At 43.3% G+C, this 24,075-nt stretch overlaps 1 protein-coding gene across 1 annotated transcript in view; it reads right to left on the reverse strand.

Annotated features, from left to right (window-relative positions):
• HMCN1 (hemicentin 1) overlaps positions 1 to 24,075 on the reverse strand; it is a 688,208-nt gene that overhangs the window by 324,061 nt on the left and 340,072 nt on the right. Inside the window, 5 exon segments of the mRNA XM_029617466.1 lie at positions 543 to 690; positions 9,396 to 9,526; positions 16,550 to 16,744; positions 17,366 to 17,461; positions 18,398 to 18,670. Of these exon segments, the coding sequence (XP_029473326.1) occupies positions 543 to 690; positions 9,396 to 9,526; positions 16,550 to 16,744; positions 17,366 to 17,461; positions 18,398 to 18,670 (843 nt within the window).

The following is a 24,075-nucleotide window of genomic DNA, read 5'->3' on the forward strand; positions in this document are numbered from 1 at the left end:
ACTTGTGGATTCTAAGATAAATACTAAGAGTACTATACCTAATGATTAATTTTCCTGGACTGAAACAGCATAGCACAGCACAATACTAAGTCACCTAATGATTAACAAAGCTCGTGAAGTATCAGAGCTTATCAGCACGATAACCATTTTTTGGTATCGTATGAAGGTGGACTACTAGACCAATAGAGAAATTATAGCTAGCAAGTTTTATATATATCTACATTGACTTTATCTTGCTAAAATCTTTTGGGTCTCAGTTTTGAGTATAACTGCATTTGTTAGCATTAAATCTTAGCTGCCAGATCCTAGACCATTCCTTGAGCTTTGCTAGATCCCTTCTCAAGTTTTCCATACCTTTCTTACTCCATGGGGAGCTAGAGAGCTATTACCTACCCTAGTGCTTAAAATATTCAAAACAATTCAAAAGAACTTGGTGTAAGCACCAGTTTGACATACTGTACAGAACTCACTGAAGATCAAAAACAGCTGCTGCTGATACCAACCCTTATTTGGGTCACTCCCCTGGAGAGAAGGGTACTAACCATGAACGTCAATATTAAACAGCTTCTCTGAACTGCCAGCAATGTTAATAGCCCTGCAGGTATATCTTCCAGAATCACTGGGGACAGCTTTCAGCAGCTTCAATATCCTTCCATTCTGCAAAATCTGCAGAACATTGCTTTCGACAACCTAAATACAACCAGTAGATAAATATTTGGGGGAAAATCATAGGAACAGATTTAGTAGAAAAGGTCCTTGTTTGAAAGAATTGTTATTCTCTGTTCTGAGAAATTTTTTAAAAAGTAAAAAGAACATAAACCCATATATGCCTTGATCACTGCAGTACTAAATCCAAGAGTCATGTCACCGGTACCATTACAGATTTTTTAAATCAAGCATTAGAGACTCCCTGACAAATTATATTGATAATAGAGACTGCCATAATCCATGGATTTCACTGCATGAACGTTTATCAGATTGCATCTGGAAGAGGAACTTTGCTCTCTCTGCCCAGGTTTCAGAGATATTATCACAATCTATAAGAAAATTATTCCTTACCTGCTAATTTTTGTTCCTGTAGTACCACGGATCAGCCCAGACCGTGGGTTATGTCCCCCTTCCAGCATATGGAGTCAGAGTAAAAACAAAGGGCACCCTCTGCGTCCCTTCAGTATTAAGCATATCAAAGCAACAAAACCAACAATTGGATGGAACAACATAAAAACCAAAATGATCAACATCTATGGAGAAAAAACATGTAATTAACTGTCAAGAACAACAACTTGCAAATAGAAATATCAGTTCTTTACAATCCGTACTGAAATATCTTAATTGTGTATTCGAGCTGCGAGACACTCCCAACCCCAGAAAATCTTTAGGGCGTGCGTCTGGACTGATCCGTGGTACTACAGGAACGAAAATTAGCAGGTAAGGAATATTTTTCTTTTCCCTGTACGTATCCGGATCAGTCCAGACCCTGGGATGTACCAAAGCTTCCCTACGTAGGGTGGGCCCCTGATAGCCCAGCTCGAATTACCTGAGCACCAAAGGAGCCAAAGACCAGTGCTTGGAGATTCAACTGGTAGTGGTGCGCAAAAGTATGCAACGACTTCCAAGTAGCCGTTCGACATATCTCCTGCTGAGAGACCACTTGGCTCTCTGCCCAAGAAGCCGCTGGTGCACGGAGCGAATGAGCCCTGATGCCTTCTGGAGGAGAACGCCCCACTCCAATATACACTGATGAGATTTCTTCCTTTAGCCAGCGTGCAATGGTGGTTTTAGATGCCTTGTGTCCCCTTTTGGGGCCGCTCCACAAGACAAACAGATGGTCCAATAGACGGAAGTCATTAGTCACCTCCAGGTATCGAATAAGGACATGCTTGACATCCAGTCGCCGAAGCTCCCTGGGATCCTCATCAGAGAAGGAGGGCAGCTCCACCGACTGGTTCAAATGGAAGGCCAAGATGACCTTTGGTAGAAAAGATGGCACTGTGGTCAAAGAGACTCCGCAATCTGTGAAATGGAGGTAGGGCTCTTGGCACGACAACACTTGGATCTCTGAAATCCTGAGGGCAGAGCAAATAGACACCAGGAATACGGCCTTGAGTGAGATCCTTGAGGGAAGCTCTCTTCAGGGGTTCAAAAGGTGGACCGCCGAGTATCTGAAGTACCAGATTTAAGTTCCAAGAGGGTGCCACTGCATGGACCTGTGGCTTGACGTGCTTCACCCCCTTCAAAAATCCGAATATGTCAGGATGAGAAGAAAGAGGAGCTCTCTCCAGGCGAGGGACCAGGACCCCCAGTACAGCCACCTGAACCCTCAGGGAATTGTAGGCCAGTCCTTTTTTCAAGCCTCACTGCAAAAAGGAAAGTATCTGCGGTACTGACGCTTGACGCGGGAGAACATGCACTAATTCACACCAGGCCTCAAAAACCTTCCAGACCCGGACATATGAGATGGACGTGGAAGTCTTTTTAGCCTGAAGGAGGGTGGAAATAATATCCTCTGGGTAACCTTGTCTTCTCAGCCTGCGCCTTTCAAAAGCCAGGCCGCAAGACAAAAGCGATCTGCCCGGTCGAAAAATACGGGACCCTGGTGTAGGAGGTTCTGCAGATGTCCGAGATGAAGAGGACCGACCACTGCTAGATTGACCAGGTCCACAAACCATGGCCATCGAGGCCATTCTGGTGCTATCAAAATCACCAACCCTTGATGAATCTCTATTCTCCAAAGCATTTTTATGACCAGGGGCCATGGTGGAAACACGTGGAGCAGGAGTGTTCGAGGCCTCGGGAGGACCAGAGCATCCACGCCTTCTGCGTCGTGTTCCCTTCTGCGACTGAAGAAGCATGGAACTTTCGCATTCTTTTGAGTGGCCATAAGGTCCAGATGGGGGACTCCCCACCTGCCGAAGACAAGGGCCACTGCCTCCTCGGAGATTTCCCACTCTCCTCGATCTATGCATTGGCGGCTCAAGAAATCTGCTTGGACATTTTCCACACTGGCCATGTGTGAAGCCGCCAGTTGGGCAAGGTGGAGCTCTGCCCACTCCAATAGCTTGTCTCTCTTTAGAGAGACATGCCGTCTCCTTGTTCCTCCCTGGCGATTTATTTACGCCACTGTGGTTGCGTTGCTGGAGAGCACACGAAAGGCTGTGCCCTGAATCAGGGGAAGAAATCACTTCAGTGCGAGTCAAACTGCCCTGGCCTCCAGGTGATTGATTGGCCCTGCAGCCTGCAATGTTGTCTATTGCCCCTGCATTGACTGCCTCCCGCACACTGTTCCCCAACCGGAAAGGCTGGCATCCGAGGTAACGATGATCCATTGGGGGATTTCCAACTCCACCCTTGCAATAAGTGATCCAGACTGAGCCACCGGGAGAGGCTGTCCTTGGCAATCTCCGGCATTGGCAGGGGTGCCTGAAAATCCTGGGACACCGGTTTCCAGTGGGAAAGCAACGCCCTCTGCAACGGACGCATATGTGCAAAAGCCCAAGGAACCACATCTATAGTTGAAGCCATAGAACCGAGAACTTGAAGGTAGTCCCAAGCTGTCGGGGGTGAGAGGCAACAGAAGCGCTGCACTTGGATGAGAAGGGATCGCGCTCATTCCTAGCGGAGGAAGACCTTGCCCACATTAGTGTCGAAGTGCGCCCCCAGAAAATCGAGCATCTGCGAGGGGGTAAGACTGCTCTTGGCAAAGTTGACGACCCAACCGAGAAAGTGGAGAAGGCGTAGGACCCTACTGACCGACTGCTGGCACTGGGCCTCGGACTTCGCTCGGATGAGCCAATCGTCCAAGTATGGGTGAACCAGAATTCTCTCTCTCCGCAGGGCCGCTGCCACAACTACCATTATTCTTGGTGAAGGTGTGAGGGGTGGTCGCCAGACCGAAAGGCAGGGCTTGAAACTGAAAATGCAAAGTTGCCATCTGGAAGCGTGGTATCTTGAGGGTCCTGTTGACCATCTTGAGATCCAGTATTGGGCGGAAAGAGCCTTCCTTCTTGGGGACTATGAAGTAGATGGAATAATGGCCTAACCCTTGTTCCTTCGCCGGCACCGGGAGAATAGTCCCTAAGCCCAGGAGCCGGTCGAGCATCTGATGTACTATACCTTGCTTCTTCAGAGGACCGCAGGGAGAAAAGACAAACCTGTCTCTTAGGGGTCAAGTAAATTCTAAAGCTTAGCCGTCTCTTAGAATATCCAGAACTCACTGGTCCGAGGTAACTTTGACCCACTCCTCATAGAATAAAGACAGCCGTCCTCCTATCTTGGGTATTGAACAGTGGGTCGGTAAGACTTTATTGGGAAGGTTTGGATGTTGCCCCCTGAGAGAGGGCATCACGAGCTGGTCGTCGTCCACGAAAGGAATGAGACCAGGATTGCGACCGGGAGGAGGGCGGCCACTGATTCTCTGGCCTTGACTGACGGAATCGCCGCTGACCCCGGAAACGGCTTCAAGTAGAGCTGAAGGTTCTGGCACTCTGAGGACGATTCTCCGGCAGCTTATGTACCTTATTCTCCCCAAGTGATTTAATCATCTGGTCCAACTCTTCCCCAAACAGCAATTTTCCTTTGAAGGGCAGGGAACGCAGTTGGGTTTTGGAGGAAGTATCCGCCGATGCCAGAGGAGACGTCTAGCCAATACTGCTGAAACCATGGACCTGGCCAGCACCCGGAGCAGATCATACAGCGCATCCTCCCTGTAAGCTATGACAGATTCCAGGCATTCTACCTGCTGTGCACCCAGGAGCTGTTGGACCCACCTGAGACCTGCTCACTGCTTGAGGGAGCTACAAAACCCCGCTCGGACACCCAAGGCAGAGACCTCAAAGACTCTCTTCAGATAAACTTCTAGCTTGCGGTCTTGAATGTCCCGCAAGGCGGTGCCCCCATTTACCAGAATGGTTGTCCTCTTTGTGACTGCAGACACTGAGGGATCTACCTTTGGAACCTTGAGGAACTCTAAGAACTCTTCTGGGAGCGGGTACAGTTTATTCATTGCTCTACCTACTCTCAGAGACGTCTCCAGGATAGTAATTCAAGGAGCATAGGATGAGCAGGGAAAGTCGGCTGGTGGTCGAAGGCCTGCCAGTATGGGGTCCCCCCTTCTTATTCACTTGATTGGGACCCGGGGTCTCTGGAGAGGGCTTGATATCCAATTCTTCCAGGAATAAGATAAGAGGGTCCAATTCCTCCCTCTGAAAAAGATGTAGGACTCGGGGGATCATCTCCATCCACCTGCGTATGAGGGACCGGGTCATCTAGATCTGGATCCTCGACTTTGTCCTGCAAGTCTGGGGCAACGGAATGGGGTACACCTGAACACGGGAGGTCCCTGGGGAAGTACTGCTCCTGTGTCTCCCTGAGTGACCCCAGGACCTGAGGCCTGCGGGCATCTCCTAATCTCAGCACCTTGGGTGGTGTAGGAGCAAATGCTGGATCCTGTCTGGCCAGATACGCATTATGCATCAGGAGGATAAACTCGGCCGAAAATGGCTCAGGAGGAGGACCAGAGGGAGGCACGGGGGAAGGAACCGAAGGGGGGGGGGGGACCTCCGATGGTGGCTCAGAGTCTGGCAAATTTATTTATTTATTTAACTTTTTTTATATACCGGCATTCATGAACAAGTCACATCATGCCGGTTTACATAGAACAAGGGGTGCAATGAACAGTAGAACTAAACTCGTGCAAGGGGGGAGCAGTTACAAAAAACAGGGGTAGAGTAACTTGGAAGAGCGGAAAGGGGGAGTGGGGAGAGATAGGAACTGTAAGGCAAAATATAAATAAGTTAATAATTAGTTACATTACTATAAAGAGACATTGTTGTATGAACTGGAGGTGGTTAAGAACTGTCCGGGAAGGCTTGTTTAAAAAGCCAGGTCTTTAGTCTCTTGCGAAAAGTTGGAAGGCAAGGTTCTAGGCGGAGATCTGAGGGGATTGAGTTCCAAAGTGCAGGTCCAGCTGTCGAGAATGCCCGGTCTCTTGCTGTAGTGTGACGGGTTGATTTTGTGTTCGGAACCTGGAGGGATCCTCGATGGACTTCTCTGATTGGTCTTTGAGAGGTGTGAAGGCTTAGCGGGTATTGAAGATCCAGGGATGTGAGGTGATGGATTGATTTGTATATGATTGTAATAGATTTGTAGAGGATTCTAGCCTGGATGGGGAGCCAATGTAGATTTTTTAAGATGGGTGAGATGTGGTCTCTTCTTTTGGAGTTTGTGAGGATTCTAGCCGCTGTGTTCTGTACCATCTGTAGCGGTTTCGTGTATGAAGATGGAAGGCCCAGAAGTATGGCGTTGCAATAATCTAATTTGGCAAAGATTATTGCTTGAAGTATGGTTCTAAAATCTTGGAAGTGGAAGAGAGGTTTAATTCTTTTTAATACTTGTATTTTATAAAAGCAGTCCTTAGTGGTGCGGTTTATATAAGCTTTTAGGTTCAAATTGTTGTCAATAATGGCTCCTAGGTTCCTGACTTGAGAAGATAAGGGGATGTTTGGTATGAAGGTATGTTGAATGTTGTTTTCAGGAGTAATGAGAATAAGTTCTGTTTTGGAGGTGTTTAGTATGAGGTTCAAGCTAGAGAGAAGGTCATTGATTTTTGATTGGCACGAATTCCAGTATTCAAGTGTTTTGACTAATGATTCTTTAATGGGAATTACTATCTGCACATCATCTGCGTAGATAAAGTGTTTGAGATTTAAATGCGCCAGAGTAAGAATCAGCGGTGAGGGACACCGGCCCAAATCTGCAGCACCATCTGGCTGAGAGGGAGCCTCCAACCCTGAAGACAAAATGGCCGCCGTTCCCGCATTGGCTGGGAACGGGGTCGACCTCCTTGAAGGCAGGTGCACTTGAGCGTGCGCAGCAGAGCATGCTGCTGGCCTCGAGGGCCCTTCAGGCACCTCACACAGAGCCCCTTGCATGAGAGCCACAACCTGGGCTCCCCACAGGCGTGACATCGTGATGGCTGTGGCATAAGGGGGAACCGGCGGTACACAAAAATCACCCCCGAAGGCTGCTATAAGCAGTCAAAGTTAATTCAAGGTTCTGTTTAAGAAGGCACCGACCTGACTTTTTTTTTTGCAGCCAGACAGAGGAATGTCGCGTCTCTTTCAGTGCTGCCCAGAGGAAAATGACATCTCGGGGTAGCGGGCCGTGCCAGCAGGGGAGAGGTTGGACCACCAATGTGCACCCCTGATCAGGCAGAAAGAGATAAAACCTGTAAGTAAAAAGGCACAAAACACTTACCCCCAAACAGAAGAAACTACGAATGGGTAGGTTTAGCAGTACTAACAGTTCAGTCTGCAAGCTGTAGCCTTATAGATCAGTGAGGAGAAAGTAAGAGAAAGCACCTCACTCAGAAAACGCATCTCCCTGTCTGAATTCTCTTTTTTTTTTTGTTTTTTTTTGTTGATCCATCCAAAAAGAGAAGAAAAATAGCCAGGAAAATAATAAGGAAAGGTCTAACTGTCCTCTCAGACTATAAAGGAGACCCGCAGGTGCAACCCTCATCTGCTGGAGTCAGAGAAAATACTGAAGGGACGCAGAGGGCGCATCAGCTTATGAGGGGGCGCCCTTTCAGTATTTTCTCTGACTCCATCTGCTGGAAGGGGGATATAAGCCACGGTCTGGACTGATCCGGGTACGTACAGGGAACACTGGAATCCAACTGGATCCCCCCCACTGGCAAGAAAAGCAAAAATGGAAGACGGCTTATACCTGCATCTTGCTTTTTGCTCCATTGCTAGCCGATATGCCGCATGGTTTGTTTTTCTCCATTGGTTTCAGTAAGTTCAAAGAAATCTGAGTCTTATTCAATAAAGACTTTTTCTCCATATGCACTGAATGGGAAAAGGTCCTTTTTGCATAAGACCCTATGAGTGATACCATAGTCTATGGGAATTACATCGAGAGAAAAAGCATGTGTGATTTCCTTCACATCATATTATGCAAGAGAACTGGGTTTCATACTCATTAGACATCGTTCTTCAATAAATGAACTCTAGCATGACAACCACTAAGATGCTGCGGTTCACTGAAGTAGAACCCCTTGAGGGTACGGTGTTTTGCTTTGCTTGTATTTGCTATTAAGATTAAGTCCCCATTTCACGTTCCCACAAATGATTTTGAAATGCATTCCATTCTTGCTACAGACTTGTTTGAGTAAATGCCTTTTGACATTCAGATGGAATGCATGTGAGAAATTACCCAAATAAGTGCTGTTTACCCAGAATGGCAAGCAAGCAACACAAAGCACGAGATATTGCTCATAGAAACAGGGTTAGGTAGCAAGCACCCTGAGAGCAAGTCGCATGCTAAAAATTACCTACACGGTTTACAGGGTTGAAGGCTTGATGACTGGCGCTACTGCTCACCAGTTTCAAACTTGTGCTAATTCACCCCCCTTTTCATTCCCGTTACCATGTGCCCAATATATGTGCACATATTTTTCTAAAATTACTTGTAAGTGTTCAGCAGTAAGACAAAACTGTTAAAGCATAGTCACATTTAGGGAGGAAGAATAGTTGAGCGGTTAGAACTTTAGACTAGGATTCAGGTGAGGGTCTAGGATATGAATTTGCCATTGACTCTTTGAGACCTGGGACAAGCCCCTATGCCTCCAGGAACCGGCTGAAAGCAAGGTGCAGTATTTCCAGGCTAACAAATTATTATTTTCAATACCAGCATTCTACCATGCTCAGTGTTAAACAAAAATACATTTACCTCACTGAAACATTGATATGCTCTAGGAACAGCCCAGTAAGAGACCCCCCCCCGCCTGTGGTTTAGTCCAGGTTGTGATAGACCAAGCTGAGAAAAGATCCAGAGTTCTGCTGAAAGAGCAGGAGAAGGAGCATCTCCTAAGATTTCTCTACTGTGGAAATTCAAAACTCTTGTTTGAGCGTGGCAGGGGCCTAGAATCAGGAGCTTCTCCTGAAGAACAGTAATCCACTGGAAACATGGAAAGGACAAGAGTTTATAAACTTTACCCTGATGTACTAAGGCATGAGCAAAAAATGGGCACTTTACGCAGCTACTAAAATAAAGTTCCCTCCTGATGCAGTAAGCTAATGGTATGCTAATGCAGCGGGAGTTAAAGCATACCAACCCAAAAATGTGTGCACAAAGCATAAAAAAAGATTTCTGAGCATAAAGCATAAAAAAAAAAGATTTCTGTGCATAAGACACGATTTGTGCACAAAGCATATTCTCTGTGCATAAAACATGATTTATAGGCACAAATCAAATTTAATGAACATAATCTTGAATTTAATTGGCATAAGAAGCACAATGACCTCATACAACCACACAACAGAGATATTTAAGATTCGAGTAATGTAAAACCAGCATGCAAAATACTGTATAGAAAGCTAATCCATAGGACCTACCTGGACCTCATCTTTGTACCACGTGATGATAGGAGATGGTGCGCCTGAGGCATCACAGAAGATACTTGTTGACTGGTTTATCACCACCGACACATTTGTCAGCTTTTCTTTGTCCCGGATTTCAGGGGGAACTGTAATATGTCAGAAGACTGATTAGTTGGGTCCCAGCTTAAGTGCTGTATTCTGACTGGGTGAGTGGAAGAGAAATTTCTTCCTCACCATTTCTACTAGCAAACACAGTACAGCCTGAGGAATAAAAAAAAAAATTCCAGTGTGCGATATTCTTATGTCATTTTGGAAGTCCCAAGGCTCCAGTTTCTAAAGAAAACTAATCTAGAAATAAAAATCCTCCTGATTGTGAGTACATGGACAAAATATAGAAAAATATGCCTGCAGTTGGCAACCAGATTGAATCTACTATCAATTATCCAATAGGAATCTCAGTTCCAGTGCTTAATCGTGCTGGATATGATATCCGACTTATGTATAGACTTGCTTTATTTATTTATTTATTTAAATTCTTTTAATATACCGATGCTCAAGACCAAGTCTTATCGTACCGGTTTACAATAAACTAGGGGGTAAACCAATTAACACTGAAAGCGAAAGTTACATTACAACAGGGAATGTCGAACAGGACTGTTAGAAAAAAGGGATAGATTAACGATTTCTAACTGGAGAGCCGTGCATGTGAGCAGAGAGTAGTTGCTTACATGGTAAAATTAAATACAATTTACACTTTAAATTTACACATGGTAAAATTATATACAATTTACACAGAGGGGTCGATTAGGCAAGTTATATAAGAGCGTAGTTAGCAGAAAACAGTTCCTTTGTGAGGCAGAAAGAAGACGCAACAGTGGAGTGTTGGTCCGTGTGGGTTACCATAAGGATTTATTCAGGGAATAAATCCTTATGTTTTTAATTTTTAATTTTTTTCTGAATGTGATATGACAATGTTCCTGGCGGAGATCTGGCGGGAGAGAATTCCAGTGATGCGGACAGCAGTTGATAGCGCTCGTTTTTCAATGGCGTTGTGTATAGCGGTTTTGTTCGGGGGAACCTGGAGGGAGCCTCTGTATGCAGATCTGGTAGGTCTTGCTGAGGACTGTGGTTTGAGGGGTATGGTGAGTTGGAGAGAGGATTGCTGAAATATGGTTTTGTGAATGATGGTCAGTGTCTTGAAGAGAATTCTGTAGCGGATGGGTAGCCAGTGAAGTATTTTTAAAATCGGTGTAATGTGGTCCATATGGCGAGAGTTTGTTAGGATCCTGGCTGCAGCGTTTTGCAGCATCTGAAGAGGTTTGGTAGATGAAGCCGGGAGACCAAGCAGAAGCGCATTACAATAGTCAATCTTTGAGAATAGTATGGCTTGAAGGACTTAGCGGTAGTCATGGAAGTGAAGGAGAGGTCTTAACTGTTTTAGGACCTGTAGTTTGTAAAAGCCTTCTTTAGTGGTGGTGTTAATGAATTTTTTAAGGTTCATTCTGGAGTCTAGGATAGCTCCGAGGTCTCTCACTTGATTTACTAATGGTGTATTAGTAGAGTTGGCTAGTGGGTTATTATCATTGGGGGAGATGACCAGCAGTTCAGTCTTGGACGTATTGAGAACAAGGCTGAGGCTTTGTTCTCAATACGTCCAAGACTGAACTTGCTTGACTTTTGCAAAGACAATTATTGTAAAGAAATTGCTCTTGATTTGTGGCTTTGTTTTTTTTTTTTTTATTGTTTTTGCAGCTTAGTGCAAATTATTGTTGTCATGATAATGAAAAGATTTTTTTAAACCCAAAGTGGTCGACAGGACAAACTTTAAAGTGGCCAATCTTTGGAAGGCTATTTGACAACACAATGAGGGTGCTGCTATACAGATTTATTAAAAGCACATAAAAAGAGTTCTTATGGGTCATGAGCTAAAATTAGTCACAATATTAACCAACAAAAATGTGAACAGGAGCAGAATTTACAACAAATCCAAGGGGCAATAAGGAATGGACAAGAGAGGAACTTCATAGGTAAGGCGAATGATTAATAGAAACCCAATACGGCCAGGTTTTTGCTAACAAGCCTTTCTCTAGGGGAGCTATTTACAAAGTTCAAAAGATACAAAACTGTGCATTGACATGAGACACAAAACAAAAGTATAGCACAATACTCAATGTGAACATTTAATTGTAAAACTAACCCCATTTCATTAACATCAGCAAACATCCAGTCAATAATTTGTTAATTTACATATTATAGGTGAAAAATGTACATCCTGTTTTCATGGAGGTATGATTCTTACTACAGAGGAAAGGTATATAACCAATTCAAACAAACATTGTACGCCTTGTTTTAAAAAGCATTTACATGCTTAAAATTGGTTTTTGCACATCTAAATGTACTTTACTCGTGTAAATGGCTTTTGAAAATTGCTCTGATAATCTTACATTTATGAGCGTAACTCCTTTTAAAATTAATCTTACAAATGTTCACAAAATGGAGAAATACACAACTATCTGTTGAACTTTTATCTTACAGGTGTGTGAAACGGGAGCATCTCATAAAATGAGCTGAATGAAGCAAGATCTAATCTAATCAACAGTACTTTTATTCAAAATATTTACATGCATTTTTACATTTTTATTCTATATTTTTATGACATGGTCCTAATAGAGAATATCATATGCAAATGGGTTGATATTGAATAATAACTTGACTCTTTTCAGTGTTATTTAAATAAGGTCTCGCTTCAATCAGCTTAGCTTACAAAATATTCCTTTTTCATAGACACCTGCAAGATAAAAGATCAATGAATGGTTACATATTTCTACAGGTGTAAAATAAGAACGTATTCATTAAGAGGTAGATTTTAAAAGCGGTGCTTGTGCAAAAATGCCCAGATATTGCCTCTGTATAGGTCTTTGGTGAGACCTCACCTAGAATACTGTGTACAATTCTGGAGACCGCACCTTCAAGAGGATAGAAACAGGATGGAGTCAGTCCAGAGGGAGGCAATTAAAATGGTCAATGGCCTTTGTACTAAAGCTTATGGGGATAGACAAAGATCTAAACATGTACACCCTAGAGGAAAGGAGAGATAGGAGAGATATGATAGAGACATCCAAATATCTCAAAGATTTCCATGTATAGGATGCACATTTGGCACACCAGTGAAAATTCCTTTGTTTCGCCGCATGCACCCACACAAGCGTGCACAGTCATTTTAAAATCAGTCTATAAGGGTTTTTTGGAGTTTTTGTTTTTTTTACAATGACTGCATACTTTTCCTCAGTAGCAGGGGCGGATTGAGGGAAAATAGTGGCCAGGGGGTTTTTTCTCCATACTGGCCCATGGGTACCCAATTACATATACAATAAATTTACATATTTAATTTACATATATATGTACACACCCCTATATTTCAGCATGCTCCTCCCGTATCAACACAGTACTATTTGCCAAAACTCAAAGAATAACAACCCCACCTATGAAAAAGAATACCACAAATATTACACCAGAATCTAAAATATCAATACCCCTCCTATCGGGAAAACAGAACAGGCCAAGCTTCTACAGATCCCTACAGAGAAACCACATGCTAAAAGAATGCTTCCTCTCAGTCTTTGCATGCAGAACACAAACTCTCACCAAATACAGAATAAAGCCACAAAGTATAAATAGAAATGTGCAGACAAAAACTAAACTGTAAAACATATCATGCCAGACTCTATACAGTGCAACAATGGAAAAACAAAAATGTCACCATTCCTCATGAAACAATCAATAAAATCAAGATATATAAAACATGATTCATAATTATAAAATCATACTAATAAAATAATTTCAAAACAGCTGATGAATATAATATCCAATAATTAAAGACTCAAGGAAATTTTGAAACCTTTACCAAACACCAATAAAATATTTCAAACAGCAGACACATCACATACTACCCAATAATTAAAATGGTAATCAAGAAAAATGAACTTAAAAAGCCACCTTTACTTACTCTCTCCAGCAGTTCTCCTACTCCTTTCCCTTGCAGGCGACGCCAGAAGCAGCAGTAGCTGCTGAAGCTGTCCTCATTGTCCTCTTCCTTAGGGACCACAACCAATCTCTTCTCTCTCTCTCACTCACACACACACCTGTCATACCCTCAAGACCAGTTTCTGTCTCTCACACACCAATCATCTCCCCAACCAGTCTCTCTCTCTCTCTCTCTCTCTCACTCACACGAGCACACACATACCAGTCATCTCCCTGATCACTCACACATACACATGTCACCTCTCTGGCCAGTCTCTCTCAATCACACAATGCCCTCGCTCTCTCTTACTTACACAAAGGCTTTCAATCACACACATGCTCTCTCTATTTTACTTACACACAAGCTCTCAATTACACACATGTTCTATCTCATAGTTACAAGCCAGCCAAAAACATGCTCCATATCTCTTGCACACACACACTGACACACAGAAGTGCCTTCCCTGACTCACATACACATTACACTCTCACAGAAGCACCTTGCTTTCAGACTTGCAGCATTTTTCACTTTTACTAAAAGTGAAAGTGATGATCCCAACCATTAAATAAGAAAACCACATTCCTATCAGAAGGTGAAATTACACCCTTCCTTCAGGTTCTGTCCTCCCAAGGGACAGCCACCCACACCGTACAGCTTCTCTTGTTTTACGCTTTCAGGCAATAAAGCAAGTGTCTTTCTTCAAAGTCATATGATTATTCATGTGGGAGATATGGAACCGAAAGACATCTTTAGTCAACTTCCCTTTTAAATGGGAAGATTCCAGTCTTAGTCATTTAAAAATATACATTTTCTAAAGGCTTAAAAAAATAGCAAAACCATTTCAGATTGGAAACTATTCTAGTCTTCATGCTTAAATTATGCTAAAAAAACAAAAAAAAACCCACCTGGCATCAGTATCTTAAATTTGTGATTTTGCTGAGATGAACATTTTAAATAGTTTAATTTTTTTTTTTTGCTTTAGTATTTGTCTCTACCCACTTTGCTAAACTTTATTTTCTAGGATGCTTAACATTCAGTAATTTAATCTTTCATCCAACTTTTCAAAAGTTGCACTACCAGCACAAAAGTTTTTTTTTTAAACTGGCAGATTCCTCTCTCACATACATACCGTATACACACATACAGAAGCACCATTCCTTTCTCACATACAGACACACACAAGCACCATTCCGATCGAAGGCTGAACAGCTGGTCTCCGGAGGTTAGCAGCACCGGTGTTCACTTCTTCGGCCCACGCCGGACTCGATTTTAATTTCTTTGGCCCCCACCGGCCTCAGTTTTAATTTCTTCGGCCCTCTTGGTCTCCGGCGGGGGCCGAAGAAATTAAAATCGAGGCCGGCAGAGGCCGAAGAAAAGAAGATAGGTGCTGCCCAGCCAGCCCCCGCTTGAGGCTGGCTGGGAGGCGCCTATCTTCTTTTCTTCGGCCGCCACCGGCCTCGATTTTAATTTCTCCGGCGGGGGTTGGCCGCCACCGGCCTCGATTTTAATTTCTCCGGCGGGGGTTGGCTGGGAGGTTCCCATCTTCATTTTTTTGGCCCACGCTGGCTGATCTTCTTTTCTTCAGCCCCCGTCGGCCTCGATTTGTATTTCTTCGGCCCCTGCTGGCTTGGCCTCCGGCAGGGGCTGACTGGAAGGCGCTGAGGATGGGCTGAGGAAGAGCCACGCAGTCGAGACCACGTGACAAGGTAGACCGGCCCACTGGGGGATGCCTGATCCCCCGATAGGTCAATCCGCTCCTGCTCAGTAGTAAAATTCACACTCACCTTTTGGCCTATAAACGCAAACACTCATTATTGACTGTATATTTGCTGACAATTACATAGAGTTAATTTTGTGATTATATGTTCACATAGAATAGTGGCAACAAAATAAGGGATATAACTAGTATACAATTATATGAAGAATAATAACTAGCTATATAGAATATGTAACAAGTTGATCATAATGTATGTTGGAAATAAACTGTATATGGATCTAACTATAGAGATAAGACCTCAGTTTTGGCAAGAGATCTGAGTTAACAGAAACTTCTATGGCCAATAGGTCCAATCAACGGTCTTATAATCTCTAATATGAATTTATTAATTTTATTAATTATATAAAAATTACTTTGTGACCAGTTGCTATAAAGCATACTATCTTTTTATTTTGGTTTTTAATTTTTTAATAAAATTGACACGAATGAGGCAACAGTGTGGTTGATTTTAGGTAAATTGATTGAACACTTTTTTCAATTGTTAATGGAATTGGTATGAATCATTCAATGTTTCCTCTTATTTAAAGATTTGTTTAAATGAACTGACACGTTTCAAAGAGAAAAAACATGATGTTGTTGTTTGGCAACTTTGTGACTTTAGGAAGATGAAGTAGCGATTCTTTTACTCCATCAACAAATGGTTGTAATCTTACTGTGTTCAATTGTCCCAGTGAAGTAACAATGTTAATATTCCAACAACTCGATGGTCTTAAATTAATTGCTGAATGACTCAATATATAAACCACAAAAATACGCAGCGTTTTTTGCGAAACGCCGGCCGCGTTGGCGGCGGTTGTTAGACCCTCCGGGTCCCAATACGGCAGCACAAAGTGAACAAACTATCTGCAATGCCAGTGATCATCAAATTCATTGAATTAAGATAAGTGTTACGCCGTATATTAACATTGTCGGGAAAAAGACTTTATGAGAAGAGACGGGGTGAATTATACCGTCCGTCCTGCTATTAATCATAAGACTGAAATTTCAATGTTCAAGTTGTATCACATTTATGGTTGAATAAGATTCTGCTACAAATTTTGAGGCATTCTGAGGCACAAAGCGATTGAATCAGCTTGTAACAGCTTTACTAGCGTATTTTTGTGGTCTGTAGTTTCCCGGATCGCCCCTGGAGCCCTTTTTAAATATTGGGGTTACATTTGCTATCCTCCAGTCTTCAGGTACAATGGATGATTTTAATGATAGTTTACAAATTTTTACTAATAGGTCTGAAATTTCATTTTTTACTTCCTTCAGAACTCTGGGGTGTATACCATCCGGTCCAGGTGACACATACACACACACACACACAAAGGTAGAGCGTGAAGAAACTGTTGGCAGAATATTTGTATTACATACACAAATACTTACTATGGACCTTCAGATTGTATTTCCTTTCCGTGCTTCCGGCTTCATTGACTGCCACACACATATACTCCCCGTTGTCATGGAGTGTCACTGAGGCAATAATCAGCAAAGTCCCATCCTCCAGAATTGAGGTCCCAGGCTCATTACCTGTTAGTTCTTTCCCATTACGGAACCATTTTATTATGGGTTTTGGGACACCTAGTAACAAAGTGGGGTCCAGAAGAAATGTTTAGGACATTAAGGAAAAACATAGTGCACAGAAAAAGTATAGAACATACAGATTTACATGTTGACACCAACCATCAGTTAAATATACGGTGGTGGGAGCAGAAGAAATAACAGAATGGCATCCCATGTGCTTATACCCTTTAGAGGTTATTCCATCACAGTGAAGGACATAAACAGAATGACACTTGCTCAGTGCCAGTGTTGCATGCTGCCATATGGAAGACCCACATTTACATCTCAGGCCCAGCTTGTGCTCCTGGGAGCACTGCAGAGGAAGCCTTCACAGCCCCAGGTGGGAGGAAGTATCTGACATCTGTCACTGTGAGGGGCAGAGCTAGTGTGATGAGAGTGGGGATAAATAGGGTGGTTGTGAAAGTTGCCTCATGATGTTAGAGGCTACTTTAGCTGGAAGGCCAAAGAAGCAGGAGGAAATAGAAAAGAACGAGATTTTCTACAGGCAGTTTTAGAGGAAGTTTTTAAGCTTAGTGAGACCATCTTGGACATCCACTTCAGTTCATCAAATATTTGCAGTGACTATATTTATTTTTAGGCCATGTGCACTTTGAAGGCAGAACGATGAAGTGTACATACCTTTAGCTGGGCATGGGAAAGCAATGCGTTGATTGGCCACTCTCTCTTGGTATGGAGTATTGAATGGAGGTTCTACTTCCTCTACAGTGGGTGGTTCTGAATAACAAAGCAATAGTAATATGACACACTTCATCCCACTTATAGAGAGCAGAGCGAGAAATAATCATTCCTGACCATCTAAGCCATGTTAAGGTATATGGGGCATAGATAATTTTACCCTGATTCACAGAACTGAGACAAAATCCAGAAAGAAACTGTAATACAAACCACTCCCACCCTTTTCCTGCCCCTGGAAACAGCCAGATTGTGTAAATTTCTGATGTTTGGGGAAAGTGTAAGAAAAAAACATAAAAATTAGAGATCTTCACAGCAGGAAACAAATCCTGCACCAATTCCTGTATCTGCAGAATTCCAGTAAACCAAAGGCTAGGATTATAAATAGCCCAAAGCTACCACTTAAGTAAATATAAGATCCTTTTCTTTTTTAACAAACATATTACGTTCCAGCCTATTAGGTTATTGAAAAAGACATCAGAATCTAATACCGCAATAAATTAACTAAATTAATTATTTCTGGGGACAATGCTGTGTTTTTATGATTCTAGTTTGTTTTTAAATGGATTTTATATTTATTTTATTTATTTACTTAACACTTTTTTTTATACCGACATTCGAGGACATCACATCGGTTTACATGGAACAAACTGGGAAAGAGAAATACAGAGAACTCGGTGGCTATAAAGAGAGAGATATACATAAAGGAGGGGATACAGAACAAATCTGGATAAAGAGCAAAGCTGAGAGGAATTAATACAGGTTACCCAGGGACAAAACTTGATAATAGGATTGCTTTTACTAATATTTACAAATTACTTTTATTAATATTTACAAGTTGGTGCTGTGAGGAGAGAGTGCCAGGTGGTTGAGGAGGGAGTTATGGAAGAGATCAAGGACTATATGGAAGATGTTATGGAAGTTATGGAAGAGATCAAGGACTATAATATGCCTTCTAACTTTATTACAGCAAATTACCTTGAACTTGCACAGTAATTTCTGCCTCATCACGGCCAGCTATGTTACTAGCCACACACTTGTAGACACCGGAGTCGGATAGCTGGGCCTTGTCAATGCTCAGCATTCCATTTGGAGCGGCACTGTACTGGCCCCCATCAATCAGCACAGCGCTACCATCCTTAAACCAGGTGACTTCAGGGGGCGGGATTCCCTGAGCGCTGCAGGGAATGTCTACTGGATGGCCAACTTGAATTTTCATCACTTGAGGAGCCCGCTGGATTCTCGGAGGCACTAGAGAAAGGAAACACAATGATGCTAAACGCAGAGATCGAATTGATGGCTCATGGGAAAAATCATTTTCCATTTTTCTTTCCTTAGCAAATAAGATCTAATGTCCTCCAGAAGTATCTGGTGTTCATGCATGGAAAAGATCATCCATTTGCATCTCTAGTCAAGATATTTAAGGAGCCTGGATTTCACATGAAGTCTGAAGAATTGAAAGAAATGATGTATCCTGAAGTAGTAGATTCTGTACATTTCACATGAATACTAATCCTTTTCACAACAGACCACAGAATTGAATGAAAACGTGAGGAAAAAACCATTTTCTGCCATTTGTTCTGTTTTTCTTTGCCCTATTGCCAAAATTTTGTACATGAACATACTAGAAAACAGCAGTCCTTAAATGCCTTTGATCAAACCAAATGAAAAAAAATACAAATTGTTAGCTCTACATTCTTTCAAAGTCATTTTGGCCCCTATTTGCTCAAATTATTTTTTTGTCCTGAAAGCAGCAAATATCAGAGGATATTCTATTTTTGATGAATAGTAGATGTTGTAAAGAAAGATTTGCCTGAAAAATCAAGATATTCACCAAGCAACTCAGAAAAATAATTGCGTTGTAGAAAAGGTCAGTAACAGGATTCTCCTCAGATGGTAGAAATATGGACTCATTTGAGGTCAAACTCAAAAAGGATTTTAGGATTTCGCCAAATCAGCTGAGAAATGACATTTTCTGAGTGGATTTGGTAAAAAATTAGAGCACATTTGCCAAAGTATAAAGAAGTTTTCACAAAAATCTGTATCGTATTTTCCAGATGCAGATTTCTGTGAATCGTTAAATATGCCTGAAATCTGAAGTGGATTTCCGAATTCATAAAAATTTGTAATGGATTTCCTACAAAAGAAAAGTTTGTCAAATCTGTTCAACAAACCTGGAAAATTCTTGCAAGTTCAAATGAGTTTGCAAACTTTTTAAAAAAATATAAATTGATATAAATTTGAACCTTCCAAGCCCTGGTGATGGCAAAGCTTCCCTGCAACACCAGGCTCTTCAGCATATACAGCCCCTTCCTAGGGAGCATTTTAAGAAAGGATGCACATTTTTTAATGCACTTGAGGTAATGAATAACTTTCTACCAGAACATTGTTCAAACATTAATATTTCATTGTATCCAGCCTTTTATTTTTTCTGGGATCCAATGTTCAATTGAACTGCCAGAAAAAATTGCACATTTCTCATCAATATGCTACCATTTGCACTACTATATCCTCATTACCAAGATTATGGATAATTTTAACTTCCTGAACAAGACAAAGCGACCACCTGAATCAGTTTTGCACACCACATAAATCCCAGTTACAAGGAGGATAGAGCATGAACGCTCATAGCCCAATAGATGCAGGCACCTACGGTACCAGAAGTCCAAAGCAGCAGGAGAGAACTTCTAGGACAAAATATGTTTTGAATCTCGATGTGCTACAATAATACATTAATACAGTAGATGATGGCAGATAAGGATCAATTGGCCCAGCCCAGTTGTCTTCCACTTTGAGTAGCTGAACACTAGTTCCCTACCTCCCCCATGACTTTTACCCAAACTCTCAAGCCCATACCATCCACTGTCCTCTATTAGGGATGTGAATCGTTTTAGGACGATTAAAATTATCGTCCGATAATTTTAATATCGTCTTAAACCGTTATGGAACACAATACAATAGAGATTCTAACGATTTATCGTTATAAATCGTTAGAATCGTGAGCCGGCACACTAAAACCCGCTAAAACCCACCCCCGACCCTTTAAATTAAACCCCCCCCCCCCCCGAACCCCCCCCCCAAATAACTTAAACATTTCCTTGCCAAATCCTACCTCCTTCAATCCCCCCCCCCCCCGAACCCCCCCCCCAAATGACTTAAATTACCTGGGGGTCCGGAACGGCAGCGGTCCGGAACGGGCTCCTGCTACTGAATCTTGTTGTCTTCGGCCGGCGCCATTTTCCAAAATGGCGCCGAAAAATGGCGGCGGCCATAGACCAACAGGATTCGACGGCAGGAGGTCCTTCCGGACCCCCGCTGGACTTTTGGCAAGTCTTGTGGGGGTCAGGAGGCCCCCCCCCAAGCTGGCCAAAAGTTCCTGGAGGTCCAGCGGGGGTCAGGGAGCGATTTCCCCGCCGCGAATCGTTTTCCGTACGGAAAATGGCGACGGCAGGAGATCGACTGCAGGAGGTCGTTCAGCGAGGGTTCCGGCGCGTATGGCCAGCGCCATTTTCCGTACGGAAAACGATTCGCGGCGGGAAATCGCTCCCTGACCCCCGCTGGACCTCCAGGAACTTTTGGCCAGCTTGGGGGGGGGCCTCCTGACCCCCACAAGACTTGCCAAAAGTCCAGCGGGGGTCCGGAAGGACCTCCTGCCGTCGAATCCTGTTGGTCTATGGCCGCCGCCATTTTTTCGGCGCCATTTTGGAAAATGGCGCCGGCCGAAGACAACAAGATTCAGTAGCAGGAGCCCGTTCCGGACCGCTGCCGTTCCGGACCGCCACTGGACCACCAGGTAATTTAAGTCATTTGGGGGGGGTTCGGGAGGGTGGGGGATTTAATTTAAAGGGTCAGGGGTGGGTTTTAGCGGGTTTTAACGATTTTAACGATATATCACGATATTTTACCCCCCCAAACGGCAACAATACGATTCCCTCCCCCTCCCAGCCGAAATCGATCGTTAAGACGATCGAGGACACGATTCACATCTCTATCCTCTATATTTGTCCCAAGCATATTTAAATCTGTGACAGTGTTGGCCTCCCACACCTTTGCAGGAAGGCTATACTAGGCCTCATCTTTTTCCTCTCCAGTTCTTATAACTCCCATACTTACCCATATCTTATCACCGAGCTATGTAATAAACAGAGCAACCACCAAAACTAGTAAAGCTATTCTTTAAAGCATCCAAGCACTCCATGCTAATTAACCTTAGAGTCATAACCAGGGCGACTCTGCAGGTTACCCCAAACTTTTTGGAAGCCTTATTTATTTATTTGTGCGGCTGTACTGCCATTCACTTCCCAAAGGATTGATCATACACCCAACCTGCCTTTCCCCCAATCAATTATACACTCATTTTTGCTGTGAAAATTCTCTTAAAGTCATTTCAAGTATGTGCTATGTAAAGGGGGCAACTTTCAGATCTGCCTGCATAGATGAAAACTTTGAGTATATTTACACTTGTGGGCTTTGTCGCAATTTTCAAAGGAAAAGTAAAAATAGTTGGGCGAAAGTATCTGCAGAGATTATCATCAGCTTTTCTGTAGGTAAATTTCCACACAAAACATGCATAGATTTGAAAATGTAATCTATACATACTGGGGTAGATTTTAAAAAATATGCGAGGGCGTACATGTGCGCGCGCTAACCGGTGCGCACACATGTACGCCCGATTTTATAACATGCGCGTGCATGTTATAAAATCAGGGATCAGCGCGTGCAAGGGGGTGCACACTAGTGCACGCCGACGCCTGCAGCCTTCCGCCACCTATTCTAACCTTCCCACCCATTCCCCCCAGCCTTACTCTAACCCCCCCTGAGCTTTGTCTTACCTTTTGCGCCTGCCTCTGGGCAGGCTCAAGTTGCCCGGGCCAGCAGCCTGCCGGCATGTGATCCTCCAACACAGCGGCAAATAGCCGCTGTGCCGGAGGCCTCTGGCCCCGCCCCTTTCCTTTTTGTAAAGCCCCGGGACTTAGACCCGTCCCGGGGCTTTACGTGCATTGCCGGGCCTTTATAAAATAGGCCCGGCTCGTGTAGGGCTTTTAAAATCAGCCCCATTATTTCCCTCCCCCAATTTAAACATGCCCCAGGCCTGCTTCCTTTTTACCTGGCTATAAGTATGTCTGCAGTACTTTTAGCTAAGTAAGTGCTGGGAAATTATCAGAAAGTTAGTTTACTCAGGTAGATGGCTTCTGAAAACTGCCCTGAAAAATGCATTAAAACTGGATGATCAGCTTCACAGTATACGTGTTGTGATTGAGGTTGCTCCTGACACAGTCAAATGAAACACAGTTCGTGTCGGAGGACAGTGCAAGTGATTTTGAACAGATTATCTTTGACACTTCCTGAGAATTTAATAAAATTCCTATTTGAGCCGCTACAAGTTTGGACATTTCCGTTTTAACAACTCCTTCATATTTTCTGGATATTTGTTTATGGTTTGGTCCTCCACCTACTTGAGTTGTCTTTTTGGGCAACATTTCTTCCGTTTCCATGTACTTCCTTCTCATATCCTCTCACACCAAGGGGTACAATTTACCACCTGCTTCTGGAGAGGCTTGTGTAAGAGGTTTGCCATCACCTTGGGTTTCACTTCTGCCTACCATTCGCAAAGTAATGGAGAAATGGAAAGGGTCAATCATATTCTTAAAAGTGCCAAGATGATTGGGTTTCCCTTCTCCCGTGGGCGGCATTTTGCCACAATAGCCACATGTAGGGAGTTCTACAGAAGCTTCTCCTTTCCAGATTGTCTTTGGGTGCCATCCTCGAGTTCCGCTTCCAGTACCTCTCTCCGTTTCCTGTCCACAAGGATCTATGGTGTAGAACCACATCTACTGCTCACTGTAGCAGCAGAACGATTTAAAAAACAAGCTGATAAGATTTGCCAGCCTGCACCTCAGTTCAAACCAGGAGAATTGGTGTGGCCAAGCACCTGAAATCTGCATCAAGATGCTCTTAATGAAGTTTGGACCAAGATGTATTGGACCATTTCCCATCCTGTGGCAGTTAGGGGCAGTTGCCTACCAGCTGAAACTTCAACCTACACTGAAGATCCATAACATGTTCCATATATCTTTTTTAAAATCCCTGTTGCTTTAATGGGCCTCTTGTCAGCCTTTGCTGAAACAGAAACTGAATTTGAGGTCCAGGAAGTCCTAGGCTTTAGGAGATGTCATAATCATTTAGATATCTGCTTTCCTTTGGGCCAGAAGAAAATTGATGGGAACCTGTATCCAATCTTCAAGCCCCTCATACGATTCAGGACTTCAATCATCGGCTCCCCCAGAAGCCCAAATTTAGAATCCTCAGGAGGCAGCTTAGAAGGGGAGGTACTGTAACGTCTGCAAGTCATGGGATGACCCGCAACTGGTAGCACTCATCCCAGGATGCTGATGTCCTCCAAAAATGCAGGAACACTGCCATGATATAGTCTGCAAACCTGCTCCCCTAGGTGTGCACAGCATCTTATGAAGTCCCTGCAGCAGTTAACTTGGCTGCTGGCACTCAGCACTGACATCACCCAGCTCAGTATAAAAGGCCCAGCTGCACTTCACAAGATTGTCTCAGCAACAGGTCTCTCTGCTCAGATGCAGTACATATTGCTCCTGCATTGGTTCCTGTCTGCCCAGCCCAGCCTGTCCTATCTTACTCAGCCT

Source organism: Rhinatrema bivittatum, chromosome 10 (assembly GCF_901001135.1).
Source record: "Rhinatrema bivittatum chromosome 10, aRhiBiv1.1, whole genome shotgun sequence".
Classification (NCBI taxonomy): Eukaryota; Metazoa; Chordata; class Amphibia; order Gymnophiona; family Rhinatrematidae; genus Rhinatrema; species Rhinatrema bivittatum.